General features: G+C 32.5%; 1 protein-coding gene across 1 annotated transcript; it reads right to left on the bottom strand.

Moving 5' to 3' along the window:
* Positions 1-651: 651 nt before the first annotated feature.
* LOC106459978 (uncharacterized protein KIAA1143 homolog) lies at positions 652-10,862 on the bottom strand. Its single transcript, XM_013919653.2, has 3 exons — positions 10,703-10,862; positions 6,357-6,504; positions 652-902 (listed from the first exon to the last, which is right to left on the bottom strand). Exons 1-3 carry the CDS (start codon positions 10,808-10,810, stop codon positions 727-729), a joined length of 432 nt encoding a protein of 143 aa, XP_013775107.1. The 5' UTR covers positions 10,811-10,862; the 3' UTR covers positions 652-726.
* Positions 10,863-12,648: the final 1,786 nt, after the last annotated feature.

Genomic DNA, 12,648 nt, shown 5'->3' with positions numbered 1-12,648 from the left:
GGTTCATGGTTTATAATTTACTAATATGGCAACCACACCTATGTAATATTTGAACCACAGAATTTGTCATCATTCTGTCCACAGGTTCATGCTTTATAATTTACTGATACGAAATATTACATAGGTGTAGTTGTGTGGGCAGAATGATGACAGATTCTCTTGTTCTGGGCTAGTGAATTAAAAAACAACTTCTGTTATGCCCTGGTCATATTATTTAACAAGATCGTATTCTTACAAGGTCCGTTGGGTTTATAGAGCATCTTGTTTGAACTTTTATAAAATCTTTAAACTAAGTTCAGTGTGTTAATTCTTGGATGAAAGAGTTCACTGAATACGTATTCATTATGTAGAACTAGTTCTATGTATATCAAAATAAGATGACAAAACCTTGTTGAAACATTGTACATTTCCTCGTCATCGAAATTAAAATAAGATGTGGTTCACTGCTAATCACCATCCAGAAGAGAGAGATTATTAATAATCACAATGATACTAGTTACTACTTTTTAAAATATTATTTTAGACATGTACTGCAAAAATTTATATTACCTTCCACATCTCGTACTCTGAAAATGCAAAATTAATATAAAGCTCACAAACGTATTTTTTTTCTTGAAGCTCGGATAACATAAAAAGACTCAAAACAATTCATGAAAAATTGGATTTAACTTTAATTTACATTTGCATCTAAAAACATTCTTGTCTTCCTTAAAACAAACTAGACAATCATCCTTCTTCTTCATCCTCATCAAACGAAAGCAGACAGCTATTTTTGACCTTCTTAGGTTGATTAGTGTCTTTATCTTTTGTCTTCTTTTTAGTACAGCTTTTGGTAGGGTTTTCATCATTTTTTATGCTTCGTTTAGTTGGCTTTTTGAAAAGAATTTTCTCGCCACAAAGACCTGACAGTTAATAAAAGAAATTACTCACAATCATAAATGTAACATAAAATGGATTATATGAAGTCATAAATCAAAGGTGTGTGTGTGTATATATATAAATTGAATATTTCATTAATGTGATGAAACACTGCAGTAAAAATAGAAAAAGTCTATGAAAAAGTACTTGGTGTTATTAAAAGACTATTTCATGTTTTTGTGGGATATCACATTTTGAATTATTAAGTATAATTTTGATGGGAATAACCTTAACAGTGTTAAGGAAGAAAAAGATCTTGATGTTGTGATTCATCAATCTCTTAAGCCATCCAAGCCATGTGCTTTTGCTAGTGACAAGGCCAATGGGATTTTGGGTTGTATTAATGGAAATATTGAATACAGGGTTTAATGTCATAGTGTGGGTCATTGGTTAGGTCACAGTTTGAGCACTGTGGTCAGTCTTGGGCTCTTTACCTTAGAAAGGACACTGACTTGTTGGAAAGGGTTCAGAGTGGGAGTACTAGGTTGATACATAGGATGGAAAGCTTGTCATATGAGGATAGACTGAAATCTCTAAAGTTGTTTTCTCTTGAAATAGAAATAGTTAAAGGGGATCTGATTGAAGTTTTTAAGATGTTAATTAAGGGAATTGGTAGCATTGATGCATCAACTTCTTTCCTGTTTAACATTATAATAGTTAAATGATAAGGGCTGGCTCTAAGTTTTTTAGTGTTTACCTCTAGTTTAAAAGTGAAAGAAATCTATTTGTATCACGAGTAAAGCTTATTAGTACAGGAAGTGGAAAATGTCTTTTAGAATAGTTACTAATGCAAGAGATGTTAAATATCTTTATTATTTAAATACAGATAGCAGTATTTTAATGTGTCACTAAAAGTCAGTATTCTCAAACTCAGAAGAAAACTGTAAACTAAATTGAAACAAATTTGTCAGAAATAAACAACTTTTAATTCAGAAGAAACAACCACGGATGGTTCTCAGAATGTATATAGTTTAATTGGTGCATTTGCTCACAACTTCAAGTTTGGACTAAGGTAAATTAGGTTTTATTCCACTTACTTTAGCAAGGTGGCGTATCCGTAGCAGTCAGATTATTTGTCCAACAATTCCCATCATTTCACTGGATTATTGAAACAGGTAAAATTTATAACAAGTTTTTGAATGCAGTATTATGAATAAATGAAAGTAAACGGACAGTACAACCATCTATCTAAAAAAAGCTATAAAAATATTTTGATAATTTGGAATACCTCATGTACAAAATTATTTTAGTGTTTCAGCCCATCTAAAAACAGATGCATGTTAAATGTTTTGATTAATGCAAACACTGATGGACTGCACGTATATACGATTTCTATATCACATTATTTAATAATGTAATAAAAAATCTATTGTACTATTATTGAACGATTATTAAGGACATTATTTAAGTTCCTGACGAATATAATAAACTTAAAAAAACTTGTATAACCAATATAATTTCTTTCTTTTTTCTTGTAGATACGCTTAATTGATATTAAGAAATAAAGCTAGCCTATAAAGGAAATGGTTATTAAGTAATTATATAAAAATTAATAATTAGTAAGCCTATTTGCATAAGAAAATTATTTCATTCAGTCTGGGATTGAGTCCTGTTAGTAATTCTAGGTTAAGTTAGTTTCTTACAAACATATTCACATACATACTGTGGTTGAGTTAATGGAGAGTTTTATGAGCTTTCTGGTTATTTCAATAATAAAAGACATATCTATATATACGAAGAAAAGTTTTTATACAGAAAGACGGAACAACAAACATCTGTGTCGATTTCTTAGAATTGATTAAATGAAGAAAAGATTACAAAGATTTCCTGGAGTACTTGAAAAGCTGCCATAAATAGGAAAATGTTAAGTTTTACATGTCATGTTTTGTCAAACTGGGAAATTTTAGAGTTTCATTTAAAATTTGATTAAATAACTATTATCAATGTGTGTCAATAAACGTGGCTTTAAAACATAGTTTATAATTTGGATTTTCATATTATCTAAGTTTAAATTTCTTAATTTCAAATAGAAATACTTAAATAAATTATCATTATTCACTACCAGAGCTGTAGAATCTGGGATTGGAAACCAAAGGAGTGGAAGCTAGGTGTTAATGGAATCAGATATGCAATGATGATACGACTGCCATCCATAAAACCTACTAAAAACACTAGAGGATGTAGAGACCACTCTGTGGGAAAGATCAAGTCCAGGGAAGATAACTTATCTGCCACCAGGGTTTCTAAGCTCCTGAAATATGATAGACCAACAATTTAATGTTGTAGCCATGGACTCAAAAGAGTAAGTCTAGTGCAACAAAAACAGAGGTCCTGAAATCAAGTGTTTACATACTGGTGGATGGAAGAAATGAAAGATGATGGCAAGCTTGTTGAGTAACCAACATCTCGAGGATGTGGATTATAAAGAAATTGCTCCTCTAAAGACCAGACTCCAAAAATGGATCATTTGTTGAGAACTCCAACCCATTTAAATTGAGGTGTTAGTTGACAGGTTTTGTTATCATGAAGCACAAAGCTACAGAATGGAACACCTATGTTGAGTTGAGGTGAGGATTAAAATCCCTCAGATGTACTGCTGAGTCCTGGGGACTCAGAACAGATGCAAATCTGGGTGAGGTAGGGGAAGAGAGATGTCCACAGTCGTGTGGGATCAAGTGACCACCACGACAATGAGAGGTGAAAAGAAGATATTGGATCTCTGAATACAGTATATTGATTGGCCAGTCTACTGAAAGGGGATGCAAGCACAAGAGAATCAAGTGACTCAAGAGATGAAAGTCTCTCCCCTCCCCCACCCAAATAAAAAAGAAAAATCCTCATGCATAGGAAAATTAGGAGACACTGGAGTCTTCCCTATTAAAAAATTGAGGGAAAAAACCTTAAATGAATGAGATACTGGGTGGGGATAAAGACTGAATTATAGAGCTGAACTAGCCACCCAAATGGGACAATTCCTGAAGGAGAAGGGCAGTAACAACAACTGATGCCTCATTGAAGGGGGCAGGTAGAGGCCAAATGTCCATAGAGTAATGGAACAGTTGGCCTAAGGAATGCAACCTCTGAGCTAAAGAACTGAATACATACAGGGCCATAGCCAATCTCAAGCACAGGGTTGTGAAGAGAATTTTCACATAAACAAATTGGGATGAGGAAAAAGCATCCAAGACATCTATTCTGATCATCTACATCCCAGGAATGTACCCATCAAAGAGTGCTAAAAACATCCATGTAGAATCTGGAAACAACTAAAGTTGGTTGAAGCAAAATAGAGCTATGACAGGTTGCCAATCTCCTGTCTTCATGGAAATAACTGACAGACAGGAGTAAAACCCCAGTATGGGGTCAAGAAAATTGTTGCATGGTATTATAATCAGGTGAGGTAGGGATTGGAAGAATAGAGAGAAACTCCTGAGTAGCCCAGGAATCTGGGTTAAAGAAGCCCATAGGTGTAAAAAAGTTGGAAAGTAGAACTCCCACTGGATTAGAGCCAAGGGGTAGCTCCAGAAACAGGTTGCCTTCAAGTCCCAGAAATGACAGCCTCCAGAGAGGGGGGATACTAACATGAGGACTGGGAACAGGAGAAAGGCAACCCCATGAGGCTGTAGAGGAATAGAAAGCCAGTGTGGCCCCCTGGTCCAAAAAGTATAAGAAACACCTAAAAAAAATATCATCTCTAAGAAAGGGTCAACATAAAGGTCCCTCAAAGAAAGGGTTAACACAAAAGTCCTTGAGAGAACATAGAAGGGTGCAAGTGTCAGAAAGTAAGGCATCCTAACAAAATACATCCCAGTAACAAAGAAACCAAGTTAATTGGGACGCAACAAAAGCAAATCAAGAGCAAAGTGAGAAACATGTATATGTAATTTTCCCCAGTAAAGTTGACAGAGTCATGATAAAAAAAAAACTCTAAAGGAGGGTGATACTAGTGAAGAAGTCGAGTAAAATATCAAGACAAATAGGAGAGTGAGAGCAGATGCCCAAAGTGAATGAAGAGACTTGATTGATGGAGGCTCGTGCAAAAGGTAGTCCAAGGTTCAGCAAAAAACAGCTGGAGAAAGTGAAAACAAGAGACACATACCTGTGTGTGTAACCCAAACAACAGAATGAAGGTGGGATTATCTGTTTTTCCTCAGGAAGAATATATTAGAAGCTAAGCAGTTGTGAGAACAACATTGATTAAACTCAAAAGATGGGGCAAGCTCAGCTACTCTAAGAGAATAAGGAAATCAGGAATCCTGGATCCAAGATCAGTATGGTATCAACTACCCAGTATACAATGGCAGTAACATCACTGACTGTCGGAGTAACTTTAGTCACAATTACAGTATTGGATGACTCCTGTTCAGGAATGTCAGAACCTCAGGAGATGTCAAAATGTGAAAACACGAAATCATAATCCAGATGATCCACAAAACTGACTTTACACACACACATGGGAAATACATGTCCCAGCTGCAGTGAAAGGGTTAAAAGGAAAATACAAATTGAAGATAACTCAAATCAAAGTTCTAACTTAAATGTTTAAAATTTGGTATCATTCTTTCTTATAAACCAGAAATTTAAGGAAAAGAACTACACTATGAATTGGTAACAAAAATTTAAAATAATTAACACAAAATGTCTGTTAATGCCAAATAAAAACACATCTGGACAAAGCAATGCCAAGGAATTAAAGAAACTTTGTTCTAATGCTGATGCTCACGGGGATTACTGCCCAAGTAGTATGTGTCACCCTCCTGTTGGTGGAGGGCAATAGTCTAATGAGGATTACATCATAGACTGGTGCATTGCATATTGATGCATGTAAAGGTGAAACCTTTATTTAAGGCTTGTGACATGCACAAAAAGCATCATGGCAATGGAATGAAGTAATAGCTCTCTGTTGTGAAGAGGCAAGTAAAAGTTTCTGAATTTACATCATCCCCAGCTCACAAAACTAACATGGCCATAAAATGTTACAGATACAAAAAGTGTTCAGATGTTACTGCAGTCATGACTTATGGGCATGTCAAAAATCAGGCATCTTGTCATGACCAATGGGGCAGTGCTTTTTTGCTTGTCTGTTATATCCTTTCGGTAAAGGAGACCAAAACTGCACACAGTATTTCAAATGATGACTCACTGTAGTTTTATACAAGATTATTAAAACTTTAATCCTTATTGTTAAGTTAAAAATTTCTGAACATTACTGCAAGCAAAAAACAAACAAATATTAAGATATTTTGTTGAAATTCTTTGGCTTTTTTTTTAAATTTAGAACAAAATAATGTATAGATGCTAAGTTATATTACCTGAAATTTATATGCTTTAATCATTCCAAACTACTAGCCAATGAACAAAAGTTCAAGTTATACACAAGTTAGCCCTGGCCATTTAGTTAATTTAGGAAGTTAGTTCAGTTTAAAAGTTTTCTATACCTTCTTCATCATCTGTAGCGGGTTTATTTGAATACTTGTAATTTTCTGCTTCTTCAGATGTTAAATCACCTTTTTCTAAGACAACCACCAAAGGTTTTTCATCATCTCGTTCTTCATCACTTGTATCATCAACAGGTAGTAATTGTTTCTATTAAAAATAAATAATCAATACAAAAAGCTGAGAAATCAAAGCAGATAATTGTACAAGACCTAATAATTTAACCCTAAACACAAACACAAAAACTTGTTCTCCACCCCGGTATATATATAAAAATATAAAAATAAGTTTATATAATATGAAATTTTCTTCAATATCTAAATAAACCTGATTTCCAAGATAAACGATTTCAACACATACAAAGAAGTATGTAAAGAAAGATTACAAAGTTGCTTTTAGATATATTGATATCCAGCAAGTAATTAAAAATAATCTGCAATCATGCAAATTCAGGGTTGTTTAGTGAAGAATAAACTGAACATTGACAGCAAAGGAAAAAAAAAGACAAACACAAGTTGACAAATAAATGTTTATTAACAATAATCTCTGTGTTTAGGTTATAAAACATTCTTTTGACTTCATCTGGCTGCTGGGGTAAAGTGAAGTCTTCAAGACAAGATAAATCAAACACATCAAGAATGAGAGACTTGTATGAATACACCACTTTTCTAATCAGGTAAAACAGTGCAGTATCCCATAAGCCATTAAGTTACATACTTCATCAAATAGTTTACACACAATACCAAACCGTTCCAAGCCAATTTCTACATGTTTCTTAATTACCCACTTGTAAAAACATCAGTACAAAATTACTTACTTGCAAACTTTAGATTATGTAACCTTCACCAATATTTACTACTTTGCAATATTTGGTCAACACAGACGTGATAAACTACATAGAAATTTAGAAATGTTATCTGAATAAAAAATAATAATTCTATAATAGTTATAGAAAAGTGAAATTAATAATTATTTCAGCTATGACCACTCCCCATTTCAGGGTCTTCTAAATATGACCATTAAATTTAAATATTACTAGCCAAGTTTAGTTTAGTAAGTTAATTACAGGTTGCAAAAAGCTATAATCATATTCTTCTAGTGACACCTACATAAAATAAGAAACGAGGATACAAAATTCCTAGTACCCAGTCAAATAAAATATAACTCAAGTTAAATTGAAACAAAATACATTAACTCCAAAAATATAATACACAAAATTAAAATCATGATGGAATACAATGATTATGATGGCCGGTTATAAACAAAATTCAAAATTTCTAAGATATTTACAATTCTGTAGTTATTGTGGTAGAAGTGACTTGATCAGATTACTTGGCTTCCTTTCATGGTCTTCTTGGGATTATTCTCCCACGGTCAGATGCTGGAATGATAGGTGCACAACTTATCTTCAGTAGTTGATAAGGCAGAACTTGAACAATACATTGTTGGCAGCCAACCAAGATGTTGCTTTGTAATGGTAATGCATGTTTTGACATGTTAATCCAAAGTTTCCCAGTTGAATCATCATGGTCCTCTTGTAAACACAATAGCTGATCAGGTAGTTCACTAAATTCATGTCTCCATTATCATGACAGGATTGTAAACTCCAACTCAACTGAACCTGTGCTAGGTCAGGAGTTCAGCTACTAATGTAAGATTAAGCATCATGACCAAACGGTTCGATCCTTTCTAGGAAACAATCACTGGATACAGATACAGATACATACTTATGTCATTCATGAATACACTCACCGCTATGATGTCAAAACTCCATTTAAAACAACCCTTTGCTTTCATCCATCCACCTACTTTTCTTTCCAATGAGCTAACTTATCCTCCACACCCTAACCATTATCTTCATATGCAGTAATCTCTTCAGAGAACATTCTAAACTTTGTTAAATGACTTTGCAAAGCATCTTTTAAAAGACTTTCAAAACTTTTCCTGCAACTGATGTAAGACAAATAGTCCTATAATTACTGGAACAATTTTTGTTTTCAAAAGAGAAGTAACAATAAAGGAAAACTTCTTTCTAATTATTGTGAGATGGCTTGGTTCTTCTATAATTTTTTTTTCAATTTTTACAAATACTTTGAGCAATATTCTTTATCTTGGACAATTACTAGCCTCAGTAGAAAGAACAGCACAACCAACAATACAATTACATTACTTCTGAGCTCATTAAGTAAACATTTGAAAGAATAATACGGCTCTAAGGCCAGATAATATTAACATCAAAGCTTTGAAAAATACCTGAAGATTGGACTAGTTTTTGTAAGTCCTTGAATAGTGGGCATGTGCCAGAGGATTGGAAGCCGGTTTACATCTCTCAAAAGGCCTACCCTATCCTAACATTTGGCTTACCCTTAATGTATTAATGAGAGAACAAAATAAGTGATATAGCCACTCTTTTTATCAAGAGTATGTACAAAAAAGGTTTGTGAAATGTGTAAAAATAAAGCTCATGGCCCTGATGACATTCATTCTAAAACTTTGAAGAAGCTTAGCAATGAGCTACAGTAGGTTTCAACTTATTTTTCAGAAGTTTGACACTGGGGAAAATTCTGTTGATGGAAAGACCACAAATGTGATCACCATTTTTAAGTTAAGGATTCTATGTAGAATCTGGTAAACTACAACAGTTAACTTGACTTGTATCATAACTGTTGTTAGAAATAATGAAGTAGAGCATTAGGAATGTTGGCACTAAATTAACAGTTCTCAGCAGTCTTATAAGAGGAGTTTATTTTTTAATGGGCCTCTGCCTTTTTGGATTAGGTTACCCTGGCTATCAAAAAGTTTTCTAAAGAGCCTCACACAAATTTTTTGAGAAGTAGAGGAGAGGTTACAAAATTGATACAAATCTAAGTTTTGTGCAAAATAAGGATTAATGACCATTTTTATGATTCAAAATGTGACTAGAGGGTCTTTCAGAAGTCTGTTTTAGAATCTTTATTGTTATTGATGTTACTTATTTCAATAACGTCTTGGACTGTATTACATTTGTAAATTTACGCATGATGTCAAAATGCTGAGAGGAGTGGTTTGTGTTGAAAATGCTGATATTATCAAAATGACCTTGATGGTCTTATGAATAAGTTAAAATGCAGAAAATGAGCTTTAATATTGAGAAGCACATAGGATATCAAGCCGGGGAAAGTGTAGACAAGCTACTAAAATAATGGCTCACTGAAGAGAGCTTAACTACCACGAGACATTTTGGACTTTTCTCTAGAACTTATAAAAATTCCAAGATGTATACTTGTTCTTTCATAAGTTTTGATTAGTTATAAAGTTGCAAAATAATGTCTAATGATGAGCCTTCTGCTATCAACTTGAATTATTTAATTTTGGATAGGTATATATAAATGTAAAGTACTATATATGTTACATAAATAAAAAGTAAATTTTCTTCTGTTTGGTTTATGGCTATCTCAATGGGCCAAACAGCTTCCTGGCTCTTCTTACATTCTTATGTATGTCACATAACATCTTTTGAAAATCTTACAAAAAACGGGACAACAAACAATTATTGAACATGCCTTATCCGTTGAGTGAAATTTCTGACATGATCAATGTTTCACTGTTACTGATGTCATGTTTAAAAATTTGCAGAATATACAGTTTTGAAACTTGAAAGGTGATGCCACTGGTATATGTTTGTTAACTTCATGCTTCATACTTAACACCAAAACCCATGTTTTAGCATAACAATGTTACCATCTGAAAATTTATTACAGAGGTGTCCAAATGTGTGTCATAATCTAATTCAATTGTACACTAACCATGTGACAAAATGGATGACCAACATCTTAAAAGTTTATGAAGCATCAACAGGTCAAGGAAAATTCATGGAGGTTATATTATCTTAAGTTATGCTGCATGTGATATTTTTACACTAATCCAGACCCTGTATTTTTGGTATAATGTAATAACCTAATACCAGTTAATAAGACTATTAGTATTATGACTTTATGAATTAAAAATAAAATGAAAGTTTTGCTATTATTATAAATTATCATAATATTGCTATTTATACTTAGAACTGCGATCTCTTATTCTACTTAGTATTTGTAAAATTTGGGCCTAAACTAAAGACTAAAGCTTACAAATACTTGGTAGAAATAGAAATCGCAGTCTTCAGTAATAGTAATACCAATAATGTTTATATATTAAATTATAATTTCAACCTTATACTTATAAGTTATAGTTCTTATAGTTACACAATTATAGCATTACTAATTGTATTAGTATTAATAATAATGTTAAAAAAATTTACAAACACTTACTTGTTTAACATTAAAAAGAAAAGAGCATAAAATATACCAATATCAAATAACATAAATACTTTTGTTTGTACAGTTGGCCCCTCTTGATACCCTATCCTTTCTTTAAATTTTTTCAAAAACGATGGTTCTGCTGGCTTACTGAAGGTAATATTGCGTTTACTAGCCATATTTGATTAAACACTTTTTATCCGTCATTGAACCGTCAAATGTTATTATATGTTTAACTAGCTGACCTCTAGTGGTAAGACATTTCATAAACTGTTTACCAATTTTCACACACGATAAATAGTAACAAGATCTTGTGCTTGTAGTCATTAATCGAATCATTTCTTGTTTGTTTTGTTTTTGGAATTTGTAATTACACAATAGTTTATATGCATATTTTATATTTTCTTTATAATTGGCGAATTCTGGTACTGACAAAATGCCTTTCGGGGCAGTGACTAGTGAAGACCAAAGATAGACCTGAAAAGCTATTTTTATATGTGTCTGATTTTTAATCTGCCTTAGACGAATTAAGAGGAATGTGAGATAAAAACATCTACAGTTAGCGTGATTGTTATAATAAATTTTAGGACTTATTAGTTTCTTTGAACAATATTATCAAACTTATGTTTGACGCACAGTTACTTTTGGTTGTATCAAAAAGTTCTCGCTTAATTGTTGATGTTGTTTTTTGTAGTTAGAATTAACTTTTAATGTTTTACCTCTGATGATGGAATTTGAACCAATTCCGAATCTTTGGTAATTAAATATTTTTTTAGTATCACCGTATTTCTAATATTTACTATGAAATTTGTTTTTCGTTTGATGAATTAGTAATAAAGACCTTCTTTAATAAAGAGATTGTAATCTGTAGATCATGAGTCAACAATTCTAAAGGTTACAAGGTTGGGATGGTTATGCTATTGGATACAAGATTCAAGTGGATTAATTAGCTTTTAACTTAAATTCCCATATGCTCACGTGCGCGTATTTGTATATGACGTGTAATTTTATTAATAAAAGTAGATTTACAGCTTACACAAGTGTATATACTACATACTATCCACGAGCGCATAAGAAGGAGTATAGGGTCTTTGGTTTTAAACAATTTTTGAAGTCTAAATGTTTGTTTAAATACTAAACATAACTCAATTTGCGGTAATATGTCTTGTTAAATATTATCTAATTTGGGATAGTGATAAGAACTAGGGGATATTTTGGTAAGTTCTATTGTATTTTTGAAAATGTTTGTGGGATAGAGGGTAATAAATTAATTGAGGGGATAGACATAACTTTGTAGTGTGTTATGCATTTTGGAAAGTTTAAGGTAAAGACAGAATTAGGCAGAACAGGTATTATACGCTTTGTTTAGAAGATTTAGGAGAAGGTTACGTTTGAAAAAGTTTAGTATGAAGCTGTCGAGACGAGTATATAAGCTAGTAAACTTTTATTCTTTTTCACAATATGGATCACTGATCTAAATTCTTAAAATACCTAAACTCACAACATCCTGCCATTAAGTTCGCATGTGAAGTAGTAATTAAAAATAATTTACCTCCTTCAGACATCCTCATTAGCCATAACACTAGCGGATTTGGCATATCAGTATTCAGAAAAAAGACGTTTACTGGATCCATAACACAATTTGATAGCTTTATCCTATTCACATACAAAATAAATCTGGTAACATGCCTATTAAACAGAGCTTACAACTTGTGTTCTACGTATTTTAATTTACACTCTGAAATTTCGTTCACACAGGATACTTTAAAACATAACAGCTACTCACAACATATAATACAAAAAATACTAATACTTTTCTAACTAAGAAACTCACTAATCTACCCAAACTACTAACTGTAATCAAACTTACTATATACTCTTGTCTTTCATACATTGATAAACAAAGCTTAACTTTAAAAAGTCAAATTAAACTCGTAATTCCTCGTTACTACCCACAAGTTGATTTCAGATTCATTTTAAGCCCACGTCCCGCATTCAGGATTTTTTCCGAACTAAA

This window comes from Limulus polyphemus, unplaced genomic scaffold (genome assembly GCF_000517525.1).
Source record: "Limulus polyphemus unplaced genomic scaffold, Limulus_polyphemus-2.1.2 Scaffold689, whole genome shotgun sequence".
Taxonomy (NCBI): Eukaryota; Metazoa; Arthropoda; class Merostomata; order Xiphosura; family Limulidae; genus Limulus; species Limulus polyphemus.
This window is presented reverse-complemented; position numbering and strand designations above follow the sequence as displayed.